General features: G+C 39.2%; 1 protein-coding gene across 1 annotated transcript in view; it reads left to right on the top strand.

The window, feature by feature from the left end:
* Positions 1-11,878, top strand: part of kcnn3 (potassium intermediate/small conductance calcium-activated channel, subfamily N, member 3) — a 42,749-nt gene extending 30,871 nt beyond the window's left edge. Inside the window, exons 5-9 of the mRNA XM_079469297.1 lie at positions 924-1,065; positions 3,256-3,366; positions 7,351-7,478; positions 9,279-9,348; positions 10,537-11,878. Of these exons, the coding sequence (XP_079325423.1) occupies positions 924-1,065; positions 3,256-3,366; positions 7,351-7,478; positions 9,279-9,348; positions 10,537-10,863 (778 nt within the window). The 3' untranslated portion in view covers positions 10,864-11,878. The remainder of the gene's footprint in view (positions 1-923; positions 1,066-3,255; positions 3,367-7,350; positions 7,479-9,278; positions 9,349-10,536) is intronic.
* Positions 11,879-21,829: the final 9,951 nt, after the last annotated feature.

Here is a 21,829-nt window from a genome sequence, read left to right as displayed (position 1 = left end):
ACTTCCATCAACAGATTTCCTTTGCATCTTAAAAGGGTTTGCTGGATAAACTAGGCCCTCGGGCCAATGAGTAGGTGTTTCTGAATCTACCAGGCGTGTTGTCATGGTTACAAACTCTGAGTGTGTGTGTTAGACTGGGGTATGCAGTGTGAAATATTGAGGGTTTCCCTCGATTGGGGACTAGAGTTGAGCTACAGGCTTGAGCGCCATGACTCCAGCGAGGGTTTGTATGTTTCAATTGCCACGTCCGATCAGGACAGCACCTTCCTGACATGAGTCTGCAGGGATCTGTTCTATTTTTATGCACTGCATTCAAAGTCATCATGCGCCAGGTCCTTTCCAGAGGAGGCGTCTCCCTGCAGGCTGTGTGCTGCTCTTACACAGCCCAACACGTGTGCAGCAGGCTTTTAAACCCTCCAGAATTGGAACTATAGGTCCTTTATGAGCCTTTTCCTCAGTTAAAGTCAACTTAAAATGTACATTAATTACGTTCTTAAAACCCATTTTGTTTACAGTTGAAATAAAACATTTAATATTAAAAATAATAAAAACAAAATTATGTAAATTTAAAACAAAAATAAATAAATAGTAATAATCTAAACCGAGTTTATGTATACCTCAAATGAGAAAAATCAATTGGATAAAATCGTCTGATGAATTTTTTACATTCATGCATTTGCTTTTATTCAAATTGTTTTGTACATTTTGTGTAATCCGCTGGGATCGAACCCATGACCTTGGCGTTTCTAGCGCCATGCTTAAACCACAAAAAGTTGTTATAATTATTTGATGAAAACTAAGATGTGCTAATCTGTTTTGCTTAATTCATATCCTGTTACTGATTCTTTTTACCTTCACATGCAGCACTTACGCCTTAGAAACACTCTTTCTAAAGGAAATCTTTCACTTTTTCTCTCTCACAGGTATCATGATGCTCAGGATGTGACCAGTAATTTTTTGGGTGCCATGTGGCTTATCTCCATCACGTTCCTCTCCATTGGATATGGAGATATGGTGCCTCACACCTACTGTGGCAAGGGAGTGTGTCTGCTCACAGGAATAATGGTAAACAAACACACGCACACACACACACATGTGGAAAAATAGTTTTCACACCCACAGGAGCAAGGGACAACCTAAAGTCGTTTCTCTTATAACCTTTTTCTTCTTAGAAATCTAAACATGCTAGCAAACACCATGATATACAAACATCTATTTGGATGAATCCTGTTGTGTATTGAAGGATGACACATTTGTTCAGCTTTTAGGCTGTTTCAAGCTCTTATTGTTCTGCCTGATTACTTCACGAGTTAGCCTTATGTAAGCCCAAGGTATTTCTTTGCATAATTCTGTTCAGGCTTTTATGTCTCTGTGCCAAATTAAAGTTTGACATTTTGTGTTGAGTGTGTATTATTATATAAGGGCAAATATCCGTTAATAGAAATAGCAAGCTTTTCTCTCTGTTGTTTTCTTTTTATGGTTCCTTCTTTTAAACTGTTCCTCTTCACACAGATGATGTGAAAGCTTGTTGTGATAACAAATGTGACTATTTTGAGATTTTGTCAGTATTTTCTTTTTTTTTTATTCAAAAATCTATTTGATTGTCTTTTTGTGGTCGTCAATTAAGGTTGACTAGCTGATCCACATTTGATCACACGTAGTAACATTATTGTGCTCCATGTAGCTGTTTTTCAGTATATACGTAATGCATGTCTTTTTAGTAAAAGGGCAGCTGATTTGTCAAACCGTTTGTGTTCCATCAATGTTTGACTGTTAGCTGGCCGAGAGATGAAAAGCCAGGGGTAAAAATACTAGCGAGAGAGAGAGAGGGTGGGAGAGAGAGCGACTGAGTGTTGGAAGTGATTTCTTTTACTGTTGAGAGTGATTGTAATGACTTTCTATAGGTGGAATTATGGGACTTGTTGCTATGACAACGTTGAAGGCCAGCTCTGTTCTAATGTACCACTGCCCTGAGGGAACAGGAGTGTTTGGGCAGGGGCTTAGTTCGCCAGCCGCTCTGTGATGCTAGAGGATTTTGGGGATGTGTGAAGCACCTGTCTCTTTTGTCTGGAAATGTAGATGGAACGTAAGATGTTAGACATATATCACAATCTCTTTAACCTCACTTTGTATAATACACACTCACACATGAGATAAACTACCTAATGGATTGCTATATCGAGGGTAATTCTTTCTGTAACATTATAACCGTGTAGATTCAGCATTTCAGACTGAAGCACTTACGCTTCTATATTGTGGTCTGACAGGATTTTTTCTGTACTGTGGTATTAATAACTGTTATATCTGGAAATAGGCTAAGGTTAAAGGAATCTGTTGATACATTTATCATTTGTTTTTGTCTAGTTTTAGACTATTCAACAACATTTCTGTGTTTTATAAGAATACAAGTTGCCATATAGGGAACCAGCACTTACACATTATTTCTGTCCTAAAGGGGTTTTCCACGGATGCTCGTCATGTTTTATTAAATGGTAAATACGGCCAACAAAAGCGCATTTTGAAAATGGCCTCTTTTGCTCTATTTTCATGTCTTCAGAGAAATGGCTTTGGTGTATTTTTGGGTTTGTATGTCACTCTTCGTATGTCCTACAAGTGGGTTATTGTAGTTCCATTAGTGCTACAAATACACTCCCACACACAGTCATAGGAAGCGCACATACATTTTCATTAGTCACTTTTGAATTCAAGTTCATATGTTATTTATGTCTCTGCGACCTCATTAACACCCACCCGTGAACCCCCTCAAACATACAACAGCTTTTTCAAGCTAGAAATTTGTTATGTTTCTCTCTCCTTTCTTAAATTTCACTCCTCTGACTCAACATACCTCTTCACCTCTAAATGGATTAGTTTTTTTGATCTCCTTCAACCTGCTTAAATTTTTTTCCTTTGCTCAAATCTTCACATCTACCACTTCTCTGCAGTCAGTGGCGATGCCTTCAGTTTGTGATGTGTTAATGGATACGTACAGTATAACACTATGTACCGGTGTCTTTGTGTGTTTATAGCACTAGTGCTCCAAAGGTTTAAAACGTTACCGTTTTTGTCACTGGGGCGGTACCCATATAGCTTCCTATTAGAACCTCTACTTCGGTTCTCTTGATCTCCCTTGTTTATTATGTTTATTACGTGACACCACGTGTCTTTTACTAATGATGCGAGTGTGTAATGTTTTCCTGCTTCTGTCGTTTTTGTATTCACCTTGACCTTCTGCTCTTCATCTCTCTCACACAGGGAGCAGGATGCACTGCATTGGTTGTTGCCGTGGTAGCCAGGAAGCTTGAGCTGACAAAGGCGGAGAAGCACGTGCATAACTTCATGATGGACACGCAGCTCACCAAACGGGTATGCGCAAACAGACGCGCACAGGGTTCACTCAATGGATTCAAAAGCACAGCCTCGCGTTCAGAGAATGTCTCGCATTCGACAGAAGGCTTGCTCTCTCCTTTGTTCCTTTTGAATGTTTCATGCGGTTGAAAGACTCAGAAATAGCTCTCTGTATCAAATATGTAGGCAACATCACAGCCGACTTCGGCGACTGGAAGGCTGAAGATCAATATTTGCATCACAGATGAAAAAAATCACTTAAGCCGCGGAGTGCTGCTTCTTATAAGCGGCTACAGTACATGCTCGAGCGAGTGGGAGAGATGCTTAGAAAAAGGGAAATGAGGCGCTTTTTCAAAAGTTTATTACCTTGCACTCACTCAATTGCTTCAGCTTAACAGCCTGTCAGAGGAGAGTGAGGAAGGTGGATCAATAAATGCTGTAGCGTTGCCGTGGATATCCTTTCCATGAAGTGAGTTTGCTGCTACTATGGTTACAAACCTCTGCTAAAAGCGAGAAAAATCGCTCATAACTTTAACCTTGCAAACCTGTTGCCTTGGAGACGCGGTGGCAAAAGGGTTTACTGTACAGAGCACACAGGTGTTTCCCTTTACTCTTCCCATACGGAAAAACTGACGGGACGGTTAAAGTACATTCACAGGCGTCAGCGTCAACGCTTCTCATTTACTTTGAATGGGTGACGTCATGCGTTGGCGTAACTGAATTATCATTGAATGTCATTGTTGGCAAAGCAGCGTCGCTTCACTGGCGTTGCTCGCAGCAGAAGTTTAACATTTCTCAACCTTTCTAGCGGCAACGCAGGCGGTAGCCAATCTGATCGCCATATGCAATAACCTAGTGCATGCGCTAGGCAATTGCTTTCATGCAAGACCGGAGAACAATTTGATTGGCTGTTGTTACTATGACGATAGCTTCAGTACTATTTCACAAGTAGGCTAAGTGGTACTCTAAGTACAAATTGAGTACACTTTCAAAGCATGCTGTTGTGGTTTTTTTAACTTAAACATTTTTTTTCCATGAAAACAACAAAATTCGGTTTAGGAACTACTTTAGTTAGGCTTCTGTTAATCACATGGTAAGCAATAATAGGCAGACTCACTCTCTGTGAAATCACTATCTTTCATTGTCCTAAGCCCACCTCCTTGGCAGCATTTTAGTCACATCTTGTCTCTGATTGGTTCCTCGCCCTCCTATTTGGTTCTCCCATTAAAGAAAACACCAGTGCTTGAATTAAATGATGTCGTATGAGGGGTCCCCACCATGGGATGTTTTGTCTTGGGTGGGACCAAACATCTCAATATTTTAAAATTGTAAATAATTTATTTACAATATTTACCAAATCTTATCTGCACAAAGTTTTGATTTGTCATTATTATTATTTAAAAAAATTACCTGAGGGACCCCAAAAGTCTTATTTTTTACCTCTTATAGCGGTCCCTAATGCTGCTCCCGGATCTCCCCAGACTCCCCTCAATTCGAGCTCAATTCAGTTTTCACCAATACTGAACGATTATGATCCAGTTAAAAATCTTCAGATACATTAATCTGCAGTGATACCAGTACCAGCTCCCACTGTGTTAAGTGTTATTTCATTCTGTAAGAAGTCAAATCAGAGCTCATTTGTCCTTCATTTCACCATCACACATATACATGACTTACCACTGAACTGTACATGATTGAAGAGCACGGAAGAGTCCTTTTCACCTCCCACTGGGTGACAATGTTCACCCCTGGGTTTCATTTTATGCAACAGAATATAATGTTTTATAGTATTTTAACCTTAATCTTGTGATGGGAATTGTTTGCTCACCATTGTTTGCTCTGCAAATTCAGATTGTGGAAAAATGCAACAATAAAAAATACAGCAAAATCAAAAACAGACCGGGAGCTGCAAATTGAAAATGTACCATTTAAATTACCACATTAAATAAAGTAATGAAAGTAAATAAGATGATGAAGGATGAAGAGGCAAAAGCTCTATAATTATATTATTTCACACAGTGGGATAATAAATCATGCTGGTATATGTAAACTAGACTGTCACTTCACACAAAAGCTTTCCCTCATCTGAACAAACAACATATGTGATTCTCTGTGCATGACAAATCTCTCTCTCTCTCTCTCTCTCTCTCTCTCTCTCTCTCTCTCTCTCTCTCTCTCTCTCTCTCTCTCTCTCTCTCTCTCTCTCTCAATTTTTACCTTGCCCCTTCTATGACTTGTCTTACAAATGAAACCTGCAAGGTTGAGCCTGAGCTTGTACTCTTGTATTATTAAATACTATGACCAGTGTTAATTAATCAGAGCTGGACAGTGCTAAATCCAGTAACAGTGTTTAAAAAATGTCCAGTGCTGCCCTATGCCTGGAGGAACACTGTCAAATCGGGGGCTTATTAAAAACGAAAGGCTCTGTCCTCCCTCCGTTGCCCAGCGAGAATCTAATTGTTCTTTCCTCACTACACGGAGCCCCTTTGAAGTTTCCTCATTCATTTCACTCAAGCTGATTTTTTTTTTTCGTATGTTCCCCATTTCTTTTCCTCCCTTTCTCTTTCTGCTGTCATTTCTGAGATTTGCGGCTTTATGACATCTCCCAAGAGAAAGACTTGGGAGAGTTATGTATAGCACCATATATATTATCAATTAACACACTCCTTAAAAACAACTTTTTTGTTTTATAGACATACTTTAGTCCTTCACATAACTTTAGCACAAGGATCTCCAAAACCATGACCCTCTCTTGTTTGGCATCGCTGGTCTGGGGCCAGAATTGCAAATAGACCGGATGACAGAATTATGGTCTAGAGCAGGGGTGTCAAACTCATTTTAGGGTAAGGGCCGGATGGAGAGAAAAGTGACAATGTGCGGGCCGAATCACCTTTTTTAAACCATATTGCACCAAATTACAAATGAATTAGCAAAAAAACTAGAAAGACATACTGTTCTGTAAAAGGTGCATTTAATAAATCCTCAGAACGGTTCAATAACACTCTTATTCCTCTTTGAAAAAACTATTTTGTTTAGGTAAAGGCAATCAAAACCCTTTCCTTTGAATATGAATATTTTTTGTCAGATACTTTTTAAACTAGTAATGACAAAAATGCAACAGACTCTATTTGTGTACAGACGGTCACATTAAATATGAACCATACAAGCTATACAATATAATTCACTAATAGGAAAAACTGCCTTAACATATTTAACAATTAGTACAGTAGTACAACTTCACTTTGGATATGAACATTAAATATATACTAGAAATTTCCTTTAACAACAAAAGATCTAGATCGCATCTGCATTATGATTTTAATTCCTGACATCTCTTTTCGAAGTTGTCCAGTGTATTTATCATATTTCTCTGCGTGTGTGCCGTTTAATATTGTACTCGTTTTGCACAGCCACGGCTTGTGAGCAGATTAAACATACCGGCCTACCGTTGAACTCACAGAAGAAATACGTCTCCTTCCGTCAGTTTTCTTTATTTGGACATTTTAAAATCACTAGTCCTTGCCGCACAACTTAGCCGACTTTGTTTTCGAAATGTAGGCGGCGCTTTAGAATGCGCATGCTTGTTAGGGGTTCCGGCAGAAGCCCAATTAAATGATCAATGATAAAATAAAAAATGTAATAAAACAAAACATAATATGGCAGCGAAAACCTGATTGTATTAATAAACTTTAAATTAATTAAAATAATAATAAACTTTTATTTCATATTTGTATTATTTTTCAAATCTTCCCTCGGGCCGTATTGGACGCCTTATCGGGCCGGATACGGCCCGCGGGCCGTATGTTTGACACCCCTGGTCTAGAGGATCTATCGTCAGGTGAAATATTTACCAAAAGAGCTATTCATTTGGCAGACGTTCAGGTTTTGTGTAAGCGGGTGAGCGAAAGCGTGTTGGCAAAGCAGAGGTTATACTCTCATCCCTCTTTCCCGATGTGTTTTTTCTCCTGCTAATATTGTTGTTATGGTGACATGTCCCCTCAGATAAAGAATGCAGCGGCAAATGTTCTACGAGAGACCTGGCTGATATACAAACACACCAAACTGATGAAGAAGATCGACCACTCTCGTGTTCGCAAGCACCAGAGGAAGTTCCTCCAAGCCATTCACCAGTGAGAAATATTGCCACATACACAACTTTACACATTCATCACATAATTTATAAATGTTGTTTTTTAGTTAGCTTGCTAAGTGAACTTTAGCAATAATCCTCTGAACTAAAACTACACAAAAGTGCTTCACATTAGTTGTGATCTCATGAGAGAAAAACTGCTCTTTAAAACTGCAGCCTCTTCTGCTGACCATTGGCTCTATGGGCATCATAAATACTCTATTAAACTATTTGCTGTATTTAAATATTTCCTATTCAAGCAGGGGTTTGGCCAATAGACTGCACAAATGTCAGGGTATTTCAAAATGTATCTGTGGCAAATCCCAAATCCCCAGTGTTAAGCCAAAGTCAGCCGAGTTGTGCCACTCGGCGGCCATGTGTGCCATGCCTCTGGGTAGCTATTTACGTCATAGTAAGTCTACAGTCCTATCTGCTTGAATGGGGGAAGGCAAAAATAACAATTAAAAAGCATATTTCCGATCAATAAATGAACATGACATGAATGGTATCATAACTAAGCATAAATGGTCTTTTTCTAGGTCGCCTAATCTATTGCGCCTGTGCACAGGCTGGAAAAGCGCCTCAAGAGAGCCCCGGCCCATAGAAATGTCAGATTTTACTGAATGATGATTGGCTTGTTTTACTGGAAGTTGGGACTTCCTTAGCTAGAGTGGCCATATTGAGTGTTGCATTCCTCGCCATTCATTGTAACGGCAGCAGCACATCTCGTTAATATTGATATCTTTGTTCAAAAACCATAGCCATACATTTAATTTAGCTTTTTGCTATTGCTAATGCGAGTCAACTGGTATTGAGGAGGAATATTTTCATTTTAAAGAGCATTTAATTGGACAAATCTTTCTGTAGTGCAAGTGAATCATGAGTACTTTTTTATGATGACCAAGAAGAGAGCAAATGTAAACTTTAATGTGTTTATCTGCTAAAAGGAAATTTTGTGCTTGTCGTAGTCCATAGAAGCTAAAAAGGGAACTTTTTGCAAAAAAGCTGTATTTGTTGATATTAGCGAATTCATTAGCTATAATAAACTAACAATCAGCAATATAGACCACTTCAAATGAAGTAAACGACATTGGTTCAACACTGGTCCAGAAGAACTTCCTGTTTCAGTTTTCTAAAACTAGAGAACTTTTGAACAAAATACAAAACCAACAGAACATTTAGAACTGAATCAAAATGTTAAACAAATATATTTAAGATTTTATTATGTATGTACGATTTAGAAATAAATGAATAAAAAGGAAATCGGAAGTGCCTCTGACCAGTGTTTAAATCCTGCGAAATGGTCAATCGTTTTTTTAGCATTTTAGCATAATTCGCTTTGCTAATGTATCAGTTAATGCTGTAGAAGTATTTTTCAATGTTAGTTCATGTTAGCTATGCTAAGTATTTTAAGACCTTATTAACAGGTCTTGATCTGACTATGAAAAAACACTATGAAAGTGACCAAAGTCACTGATATCAGCCTCTTTTGATGTAGTGTAAGTTGGCTGGGGCTGAGGATTCAGTCCTTCAGTTCTGGACCTGGTTGACAAAGCACCTGTTAAATTGAAGCCTTTTATTTTAAAGACACCATGAGAAATGATGATATCCCACACTCAGGAAATCCTCAAATCCAGGGCTTTTAGGATTTACGTCCTAATTGTGTATTCATCTCAGAGGATGGAACAACAAACAAATGAAGGAAAACAAGCTGATTAACTTCATTAGCCAGTTTGAAACTGAAGTCAATGGGCTCTACTGGCATTTAATGGACTTGAGTGTGTTTCGTTTTCTTTTGTAGATTACGGAGTGTTAAAATGGAGCAAAGGAAACTCAGTGATCAAGCCAATACTCTGGTTGACTTATCAAAGGTAAGACTACTGTAAACATTACACTCTCTCACACGCGCGCAAACGCATAAAAACACAAATCACAGACATGGTCACACATCTGAGCCCACGCATATGCACGCTACATCTGTTAGGAAACAGCAGACACCCACACACACTTTCAATGTGATTGTGTTACCTTTACTGCAAAATTAGCATGTGCCCACATACATACTCACATTCATTATAATGCCCAAGGTTACAAGTACATAATACCTAGTGAGACACACACATACCTTTGCCTTCCCAAATATATCTCAGCATTCAACTGTTTCCATGCTGCCCGTTAGTTTCCGTGGCTTTGTGTTTCCTAGCAACCTGAACAAGTGTTCAAGCAGGGATGACAGTAGAAGCGAGGCTAGAGGGTGGGAGGGGAGGGAGACAGGAAGCCGAGGAATGACAGAAATGGTGTGCAATTCATGATATGTGTTGTGATGTCTGATGTTTGTTTGTTACTTTTTACTGAATGTACCCCCTGTTTAGTGAGTGTGTGAATTTCTTCTTTGTGAATTAGAGGACATGTTATTCGTTCGGGAGTCCAAGTTGTTGTGTATTTGTGGACTCCACAACATTTTTTGTGTAGATATTTGAAAGACGTAGTACATCGTGTGCCAGGATAAATGATTGTGTTTTGTATTACTATCTTAGCATGTTCTATCTGCACACGTTTGATTTTCTCATTCAAATTTCTCATTCAAAGTAGTTCCTTAAGAATGGATTGAAAAGGAAAATCTGCCATCATTTACTCACCATCATTTTATTTCCGCTATCTGATTTGACTTCTTCAATGGAACACAAAAGGAGTTATCTCAATGTCTAAATTTCCATTTACTGTAAAATAAAAGTGAATGGGGACCAGGAACAGACGTGGTTACCACTCACTTTCACTTTCTTTGTCTAAAATCATTCCATTAATCTTTATTTAACTTTTTCCTATGCTCCTATTTCCTTAATAACTTGCAAAGTGTAGTTTTCTGAAAGCCTTTTTGTAATCTTGTTGCTTGAAAGTAATCTCATTACTGTCTTGGTGAAACAACTAAGGTATTAAACAGATCTCATTTTTGACTTTTTTTCTCCTCTAATCCCTTTCTCCCTCGCTCTTTCTCTCGGACCCCTTTACCTTTCACCACAACAGTGTTTCTCTCTTAACTCCGTTTCCTCTCTACATAGATGCAGAGCGTCATGTATGAACTGATGTCAGAGCTGAACGACCGAAGCGAGGATCTGGAGAGGCAAATGTTAGGTCTGGAGCACCGTGTGGAACGGTTGACAGCCGGTTTTAATGCCCTGCCCGCTCACCTGTCTGCAACGCTCAGCGCGCAGCATGCCGCCCTTGTTCAACTGCTGCGTGAGCGCGACGCCAAGTTCCTGAACCCCACCGTGCCCGCTGTGCTATCACCCACGACTGCCGACCTGCCACTTGCCAACCCAGCCATCAGCTCCACCACGGCCCAGCCCACAGAGGACAGTCCCAACACCAGCACCTCCAGCTGCTGAGAGCGCTGGTGTGGGCGGGACCTCTGGGGGTGGAGAGATGGACGCAGTCAAAATATAAAGAAGTGATGACATGATCATATACACACATACACGTATGCTGTAATGCACTGTAACTTCAAGTATTACACAGCTTACGCCACAGAATTCGTCATGTCGGCGAGGCTACGGTTTGCACAAAAAAACCCTATGACAAAACTGCCATATTTCACTTAAAGTCCACGAGAAGGACAACCTTTACTGTTAACATGAATGTATACATTTCCGAAGACACTGACACACATGACATACATGTTAACATGCATGGACACACACTCACATTATGTCTTTGCTACCAAAGTGCTCTGTCTATAGTTGACTGAAACTGACTTTTGTGTGTCGCAGAATAATGCGTGTTTAGAGGGTTACGGATATAAATAACCAATGCCCACGAATGTTATGATTGACGAATCATCACAGGTACCTGGACAGCACTTTTTTAAGTCTGAAAGTGACTTACAGCCATTTGAGCGAAGCATTATTTCGAAGCCGGTCGGTACATTATCCCACCACTGCATCAAGGTGGAACAGCTGCTCACACGGAAATAACTGTAGAATGAGTGATTATAGTCATTTTCTGAGTGGAATTGCTTCTATTATAATGGTGTGTTGGAACAAGAGACTATTTCACTTCTGACCCCATTTCAACGGAGACCATTTTGACAACTGACTAACAGTGACACCCTGTGGCCGGAATACTGAATTATATCCGCTCGGAAAATTGTACAGTATGCTGTTACTGAACCCTAGCTTTGTATCGCTCAGTTTTTTACCATTAATGATTACTTACGCAGTCAAAGCTCATAATTATTATAATTATACGACATGGTTCTTCTCATTCGTCAAAAAATTACGATTGCTGTATAAATAACGATTTTATGAACATTAATTATAGATGAGGGAGGTGCCGTTTGAGGTTAAAATTATTTTGTAATTTTATTTTACAAGAGAGAATTAATAAAGTATATATATATACATGACTGTGTTTGTGTGTGCGTATCATTGTGTAACAAACACCTAGCGTGACACGCGCTTGAAGTAAGTTAACCGACGTGCACGTCACTCACACGGTATGGGGATGCTTTTAGTTTATGGAGGCCACTCTTCACTTTTTTTTGTATATGATCTATTTATTGAGTTTTTCACAACACCAAAGACAAACAATCAATATATAATGTATAACTCTTCACTTTTATTGCCTTTGGAAATGGTCAACAGACGTGAGCGTCCAGTAACAGCCTAAATATTTCAAAAATCAACAGCGACTGTAACGAACTGCGCAGTTTAACGGCTGCCTTTGCTCTCCAGATAATCGTTCGTCTGCACCGGTCTCCCCGCTGTGTGTTGTCGGCTAGTTGATCGCAGTGCTGTATTTTAATCATGCTGATGAAACAGAGGGCAGTTTGGGGGATTTTGCTAATGAACTCATTGATTACATTGAGTCAGTCGAGCAAACTGAACGTTCCCAAGCTGCTGTTGCCTTCCAGCGCTCGTGTGCCAGTGAACATCACACTGACTGCACAGAGAGGATGCTACACATGGTGAGTGACAGGGGCAGTGAGCTGTTCTGTCGTATTACGTGCTGCTGTCGCGTCTGAATTTGAAGCTTATTAATTCAAGATCTTTGCATTTAATGAATTCACCGAAAGTCTATATATGAAGTTTAAGAAATGACCTAGTTGCAATGCCGTTACTAATAACTAGTGTAGTGTGCTGCTCTGCAAAAAGGCCAACTGTGCGTCCTGAATGGCATATGGGAAACGTGTGTGTAAAAGTGGAAGAAAAAGTCATTTCTAATAGTTTAAATGAGCTGTTTAGCATTAAAACCATCACAAATATTCATAGTGTGTTTTGGGTTGATTCAATCCATTGCAATTTCTGGTATCGGGTTTCTTAGCATTACCTTTTTTAACCATACTAGCTTATATGTCAATATGTGGTGGTTCCAATAGCCAAATACCATATTACATTTCTAAATATTTTCCAAATACCAAAACATTTGTATCTGTGATTTTCCATTGTCAGGTAAGTGTCGCTTTCCAAAAAGATCACATGCATTATAAATGGGCACATGAAAATAAAATAACTGTTTATGTTCTTCGACGAGCCGTCTCTTTTCTGTTGGGTTTTATTGCTGCTTTTGTTTGTGCATTTTAATTTACAGAACTCTTACATGTCTCAGAAACGTGCATCCCTTTTTCTCGCATCCGGAAATAAGACTGGTATTATACATTGATACATTTATTATTTTGGCAGACTCTTTTATCTAAAGCGACTTACATTGAATTATCCTATACATTTGTTCCTAAGTATGTGCAATCGCCCTACAGGAAAACCACTGTTAATCTGGACTTCATGAACATGATTAATAGGGGTTTAGAAAATATAAACAGATGATTGAATATAAGCTATAATACATTCTCTGAAAATGTATATTTCAAGTTTAAACTGATAATGTCACATCTATAATAGGCTATTGGAATTCCCCAGTTAACATAACAAGTATAGTTTTCAGCATTTATTCATATTTCTTAGTGCTGGTTTATGGCAACACAGGTTGTTCATGGAACAATATTGTAAAGTGTTGAAGATAACAATGTGAAATACCTTTTAAACATACACTAACAATACAATTAATAAAAAATAGCAGAAAAGAAATGATGTATATATCATTATTTATTTAACAGTCTTGCTATTTGATGATGACTTTAGGGTGTCGTCTAAGCTCGAGAGTGTCAAGGTGTATCCTCTGTCTGCCGTCAGCCCTCCAGATCCACTGCCCGCGTCCTCCTGCAGTCAGCAGTGTTTGGTGTCCGCTTTGTCCTCTCTTCAGGCTCTTCCCATCCATAGTCTGGTTCAAGGACAGGACCCTGGTGAGGAATGAATAAGGGGGGGGGGTAAATAGACATGTTTTTCATTTTCTTTAGAAGGATATACAGACTCATTAGAGCAGTTAATGCTGATTTTTTTAAAGAGCAATTAAAATGAAACTTGGGAATCATCATTACCATTTTGCATATGAAATTGACATTTTAATTAAGTCTTTGCCTCATTGGCTGCTTAAATTAACATATGAAGCAGAGCATTCATATCTCAGTATTTGCTCTATTAAAGAGCATAACATCACTCATTCCTGTTATAGTGACGGGTCACATTCTGCGCTGTGATGTCATCGTCAACCGTATCGCAAGGATTCAAATTGTGACAACCACCAGACAGCTTTTTACTGATGACCCGCCCCTGCAATTGTCCGTCCAGGCGTTTGACACCGAAGGTACTTTTCATTTAGCAGATTACCTTAGGACACTGTTTTGTAAGTATGAGAAGTTTGTTTAATAGTTTGTAGTTGGACAGGTTATGACTGTCTTCTGTTCTTGGCCTCATTTACAGGAAATACTTTCAGCTCTCTGGCTGGCTTGAAGTTTAATTGGCAACTGGCAAAGAAGTCTGATGCAATAGAGACAGTGAGGTGAACAAGAGTCTTAAAATGAAGAGGGACACTGATGGGAGGGGACAGTAAAAAAGATAAATAATACATAATGACAGCAATAGATTCAGGGCTTGATAAGGACAGCATGATGGCCAAAGGCCAGTTGGAGAGAGCTTTGGACCAATGGATGAAACTGAATTTCTCTTACAGATTGTTGTTGCAATTTGAATTGATTTACATTTGTTAACAGAGTAATGTTTTCTGGCCAACCTTTCACCTGGACACAATGAGTAGCCAATGCTATAAAGGGAGTCTGAAAAAAAGAGTCTGAAAAAGGAAGAGTGATGGACCAGATGAGACTAAAGGCTTGGTTTTTGTTGTAGATTTGTCCGGTACCATGATGCTGGTTATTCCACTCCACCTCATATCCTGTCTCTAGAGGGAGCTGGTCAGAGGGGTGAAAGCGTCCTGCTGTACGGCATCCGCAATGGCGCGGCACACGTAAAAGTGTCTCTTACAGACCCTGAACATGAGGCATGAATGAACATGCTATTTCAGGCAGACCCACCACATAGACACACTCAAACATGTTTCTTTTTTGTAATTTACTGATCAATTCTAAGAATGATTTATTGTGATGGTGGGTTTTGTGTTTAGCATGTAGAAGCAGCCAGTGTGACTTTGCATGTGGTAGACAGACTACATCTGAGCCCAGCGGGGGACACATACCTGCTACAGGGCTCGACTATCAAATACAACGTGTGGAAAACAGAGGACGAGACCGAGATTGGTATAAAACTATCTACATACTGTACATACGACTGATACACCTCAGCTGGTTTGTGATAGTCAAGTATTTATACAGTAGCTGATGGACCAGTATATACTTATTGATCACTTACAAAAACTCTCAAAAAGTGTTTTTGTGTTAGGGATTTTTAATGCATGAGTTAAATGGTGTTGATTTTGTGTTGAATAAATAAAAGGACAAAACGTTTAGTTACATAAAATGTGTTGTCCTTAACTAGACACTGAGGACGGATTGAAAACAATGTTTGTTTCCAACGTGCTACAACATTTAATAGATTATGGGTGTAAAAACCTCCAAGATTCAAATTCCTAAAGGAATGGCATAAACTTGAGTGTGTTGGTTTGTATTTTATCTATATTGCCTCAATATTACATTCTTTTTTTGAGCTATGGTCACTTTTTAAGTTTGTGTTAGCTAACACATTCATCTTGATGTATTGTATATGTTTATTTTTTACAATGTTTGGTTCAACACGACACAATGTAAAATTTGATTTATATAATTACAGTCAACTATATAATATAGCGTCAGAAATATACCAATGGTGGTCTTTTTAACAGGGCACTGACACAGACATTTTTCAAAAAAGGAATGCCTGATGTTTCTTATTCAAGCACTGTATGATTCTAGGAAAGGTAGGGTACATTAGGGCAGCTCTTAGCTATGCTAAGCTACTTTTAAAACTAAGTGAAGGCATAAAAAGCTCAATTGACAGGTAGGCAGTGTCCTACCCACGCTCACACGAGATTACCAATATGCATTTTAAACCTTGTGATAACACCTCAATAACGCTAAGCACATTGCTTCACACCTAAAGCAGATGTACACTGTCCTCCTAATACAACGGTGCATATGTCAGGATAGATGAGTTTCTTACACCTGCATAATTTCTCACTCTCCGGTCTGTTCATAGAGGTCACTCTGTCAGAGGAAGGATACAGGCTTGTTGTGGACGGGTACAGAGGCAGAATGTATTGTGACATTATCTGTGTTGACCAGGAGACAACTACCGTCACTGCCTTCAAGCTGGGTCATGCCACGCTAACCATTTTACACAACAGTATCCGACACAATTGTGCTTTTCATTGAAGCGTTGATTATGTTAAGACATTTTACTATACCAATTCTTAACTCATGGTGACTCAGATCTGCCCCCTGAAGTGATGTCCCACTTCCCTCGCACTACCATATACGTGGTTGAGCCCAGTTATATGAGTGTGTTGTATACATACTGTCCATACATTAACACACATGCACATCTAAAACCACACCATGCTATTTCTTCATGAGTGGAGAAGTTATATGTGTTTTTAATACTGTATGCATATGTATGTTTGCCTGTTTCAGCTTTGGGTAATAAGGAAGAAGAGGACAGATGGGTATTGGAGAAAGAACGGAATTACTATTTGACTGTCCGTATCCATGACAACGAGGGCCATGTGGTTCACCTGTCAGAGGTTGTGCTTTACAGTTATCAGTTTATGCTCCATTGCATCTCTTCACATGACAGGCACAAAACATTTGAACGTAGTTCAGAAATAGTTCACCCAGAAAATAAAAAACATTAACTTTTGTGACATTCCAAAAATATCGTAGAGTATACAGACACTCTTTTCTGTACAATAGATGTAGATGTGAATGAATGAATGAGCCATTTACGTAGCGCTTTATTGTGTATTGCTGGACATCCAATGTGATTGTATGAGAAATAGTGGCTAGTGGATCTTCAACATTTTGGGTTCTCTGGAAGTTCTCTCTACACATTTTGAACAATATTAGATTCACTAAGTAATGTTTTCTCTCACCTCTTCCGGTGAAGAACGCCGTTGTTGTTGTTGTAGAAGAAACTGAAGGATTAGTCACATTGGAATCCACCTTAGATCCTTCCGTCCAGCTCTTGAAGACCCTTGGGACAGGGAAAACCTCGATACAGGCCTCACTTCATAGCATCATTTCTGAGGTACGACACACATTCTTAATATCAATAGATCTCTCAATTTGTCTTGAGTGTGCATCCTAGACATAATATAGAAATTCTCAAATTCTTATATACCTCACACATTAATTCTTATTCATGCTTACTGTAGTACCATAACCTCATCAAATAATGGACATCCCATCTCTCTCGCAAATTACTTGGGGCTCTCTGACAATACAGGTACAACGGGTACAGGCACATTCGATAAAATATACGGAAATCAATTGTTTGATAGCAAGCAAGAGACAGAGTTTGTATATAGAGTGACAGAGTACCCTGATCTTTATTGTTAAAAGATATTTAACCATAAAAACCTTCTGGATATAAGTTTTTGCAGGGTGGAATGTTTTCTATGTTCTGCTGTTTTCCTTTTCCTTGACCCATGAGTTAAATTACACAGAATTGATGCCATATGATGTCAGATTTCTTGCCTCTGGGATTACATTCAGTACAGTTTCTCCATTTGAGGGCTTCAGCAAGCCATCACACAAAAGTACAGTTACATTTTCTTGAGTAAATGGGACAAGCTGTTTTCAGATCTAGAGGGGGAGCCCCACCCGAGGGGTCATGGTGAGACGGTGGGAAATGAGGACACACACAGTGTGAAACGTAAACAGAGGCATGCGGTGCGTTGGGAAACCTATTGTTTATAAAGGAAAAGACAGCGTGTTGCATCTGTGGGATGCCACGATGGTGGCGGAAGATGAAACACATCATGGGGTTATCCAATGTCATGTAGTCGTTATGGTTCTGTAGGAGAGAAACGTTGCTCATTAGTTTCAGTCGGCAACTTCCTGTCAATTCTATGTATAAATAAGAATCATGCATTGGATTAATAGGACAAAAGCTAAACTTTCCAAACCGCCTCCATGGGAAATCATCTTTCGAGCAGTCATACATTTTCCTGCCACACTTTAACAGTGAATGTTGGGGCTCGATATATTGTTGTTGCTAGTTTTGATCTCTCAATCTTGTGAATGTGATTTTTACATTAAAGTTTATTCCATTTTAGTGAATTTGCTTTATGTGTTACATAATAGAATGGTGAAAAGTGGCCTGTCATCCCACCAATCAGAGTCCAACAGGAAGTGGAAATCTATAACCCACTTAGCCTGCATCCCTCTATGATTGTGTTTCCATGGCAACCCAACAATAAGCTTTACCATCGCAATATTACGGTAGAGTTCAGATCAATATTTTTCATCTACATGTGTTGGGGGATAATGACTATTTGTTGTTATAGATTCTGTATTTCCAGGTGGAGGGAGGAAGCGGCTCTGTGATGTGGGACGTGTCTAATAGTCAAATTGCCACAGTGACGGTAAAAGGAGTGATCATAGCAGGAAAGAGGATGGGCCAGACCACAATTCAAGCTGCGGATTCCAAAAACCCACTTCATAGTGTAGTTGGCCAGGTAAAAATGTGTGCACATTTTTAAAGACAGATTCACAAACTATATTTTGTCTCATTGAATGTTTGCATGCAGGTAATGGTTGTGAGACCCAGCCGGTTGCAGCTGGTGCCACAGAGGGGTGACTGCCGTGTAGGGGACAGGATAGAACTTCCCTTAGCTCTGTGGGGCATCCTGGACCCCCCAGACTCCTGCTCTCACACAGATTTTGATGCACATTTGTACACTCACAGGAGCACCAATGCAGATGTTCAAGCACAGTGCTTCTCCCATACATATCCTCAAAATGAACAGTCTTTTCTAATGGAGAGTAATCTTGTGCCGGTCACAGACTGCACTGAGCTCTCGCTACACGTCCAGACTGAACCTATTGGCATCTTCATACACGTGCCAGGTGCAACATGTTACTATTACCTCCCTCCCTCCAGCATTGCAATTGTTTATAGTGCATCCATTCACCCTCCACTGACTCCCTCGATATTCTGTATCTTTTTCTCTAATGGAACCATAATAGTTCATCTGCCTGCTCTAATTGACCTCAGCTCGTATTGAACATGAGAAAAAGTGATCTACTCTCGGTCACACGCACCTCATTTTTCTTTCTCTCTCTCTTGCTTGCTCTCGGTGCCTTGCCTTATTTAGAACTTCCTCTGCACTGCACCACAAATTAAAATATAATGAATTAGTTTATTTCTCCTTTAAATTAAAGCACGGAGAAAATCAATATAGCCTTTTTCGTTGTAATCTGGTTAGTACATCGTGCGTACAGCATCAAGTTGATGGAGTGTATGCGGTTTGTGTTTGACGGAGGATTTATGAAATCCTTTTTTATGAAAAAAAGTGAACAGGACATAACTTTAATGAACATGAACATAAAAGCCAACATTTGGATTGTACCGATATGACTCATTAATGATCATTAAAAGAATGAAACTTAAAGGGATAGTTCACCAAAAAAAAATTAATTCTGTCGTCATTTATTCACTCTCATATCATTTAAAATCACTTTTTTACTGTGGAACACAAAAGAACATATTTAGCGAAATGTGTCCATACAATGGAAGTCAATGGGTGCCAATGTTATTTGGTTAATAAAATATCTTATTTTGTGTTCTGCATAAAAAAGAAAGTCCTACAGGTTTGGAATGACATGAGGATGAGTCATGTCAAAATAAGTTTCATTTTTGAATGAATTTTCCCTTTAAATACAAAATAAACGAACGTTAGTTCAAGAGCACTGATGACCACCAATATACTGTTACTGTTACATTTTCTCATGCAATCTACAAAACATGAAAAAGCTTTCATACTTTTAAACCATCAAATGCTTTTTTCTAAATTATTATCCATTTTTGTTTCTGCCCTGTCAGGTCCTGTGTCTTCTGGTGCTGGGTTCTGTGGATGTATCTGTTTTAAAGCTATTTCACAGGGTCATGCTGTTGTTACCATCACAGTGAAAACAGAGGGATACAGCATCAGAGAGACGATGTCACTGGAGGCATACAGCCCACTTAAAGTATGTGTGTGTGTGCACGTGTGTATGATTTGTGCCGACTGTCATATCTGTGTAAAGGGTGATTTATCAGACCAATGTTGGCTATTTATTAATATAATGAACTGTTAGATGCTAGCAGAAGATTAATGTGAATGTGAGTTGTGCTGATGTATGACTCTACAGCATGTCAGGAGGACAGAGAGGAGTGACCTAGGGCAAATACAGCTAGGGGAGTTTACCAGAACAATGTGATGAATGATGAATAAGTGTTGTGAAAGATCATACACTTATAAAACACATAGTATTCAGCAAGGACAGTATCATGAATATTTTCTCTCTCAGTCTCTTGCATCAAAGGTTTTTCTCACAGTGGGTGCTGCTCGTATGGTTGTATTTGAGGGGGGTCCTCAACCCTGGCCCCTGGCCCCCATCCATTTCTTTCGCCACATCGAGGCACAGCCATCAGGGGGTGTTACCGTGGAGACATTGAGTTCGGCAGAAGGAAGGCCGACTCGACATGCTTATTGGGTCACGTGTGACGCTGTGGGAGAACAGGTTAGATAATGTCCTAGATTGCAATATAACACATGTGTCGCTTATATGGTGAGAACGGGGTCTGTGCAATACAGAACTGCTTTGAAAATGCATTGTATAATTTATTTCAATTTCATATAAGAAACACAAAGTAGTAATGTAATTTAAAGGGATACCGTAGTTTATCCAAAAATATAAATTATGTCTTTATTTAGTCACCCTAATGTCAAAAGCTGTACAACTTTCTTTCTTCCTTTGGAAACAAGAAGAAGATATTTTGAGAAATGTCTCAGTGGTTGTGTGTCCATACAATGGAGGTCAATGGGTTCGATGTTGTTTGCTTATTAACATTATTTAAAATATCTTCTATTTTGTTCTTCAGAGTAAAGAAAGCCATGCAGGTTCGAAGTGATATGAGGGTGAATAAATGATGAAAGTATTAACATTTAATTTATATTTATTTATTATATTTAACAATATACCTTTTTGATTGGAATTGTTTTCAGCATAAAATATTTTGTATGCATATATGTTATTTGTAAAAACATAAGATAAGTAATATTTGAAATATAACCTACACACCTGGAATAAAGTGCATGCTGGACGAATGAAATTCCTCTGTTGTGTTGTGTGACTGTTACATTTCTCCAAATTGCACTTTAGTAAATTCCTCTCCCTGTCATTTCAATTCAAATACCAATCCAACATCCTGTGGGCTGTGACCAATTCAATTTAATTTCTAACTTGCAAGCTGAAATTTTAACTTTTACGTATAAGCTATTAATGCTTGGTAGGTGATTCCTGGAAACCACGTCTTCCTGTGTGTTTTTGCACATGTGTTTGTTTGTGTGTTTTTGCTTGCAGTGGTTGGTCTTCAGGTGCGGTAATGCTCCAGGTCCATTAAACGAGATGCCCGCAATCGAGGAGAGCAGAGTTCAGGTGTCATGCAGCGTCCCAGCAACCCTCTCTCTTTCTGTTCTCCCGTGCAACACCTCCTCACCTTCATGCATCCCTCTGTACTCCATTCGCAGTTCCTGCCCTCAGCATCAGCACCCCTGGGGACCTGTGAGTAATGCCCTTTCCGTCCTCCCTCACTTTGCCCCTGTTGCTTTTATATTCTCACACAAACTTTTATGATTCAGTCATTTCCTCTCTTTCCTTCACCTACCCAGACCTCTCTCTCTTTGATTTTTTCCATTTTATCGCCCTCAGGTGTTTCACTTTCTATCTGGTTCACACCCACACCAGACCTCCGTCTCTCCTTCCCTCTT

Source organism: Barbatula barbatula (genome assembly GCF_947034865.1).
Source record: "Barbatula barbatula genome assembly, chromosome: 12".
Classification (NCBI taxonomy): Eukaryota; Metazoa; Chordata; class Actinopteri; order Cypriniformes; family Nemacheilidae; genus Barbatula; species Barbatula barbatula.
The sequence above is the reverse complement of the archived record's forward strand: the minus strand, read 5'-3'. Positions and strand labels throughout refer to the sequence as shown.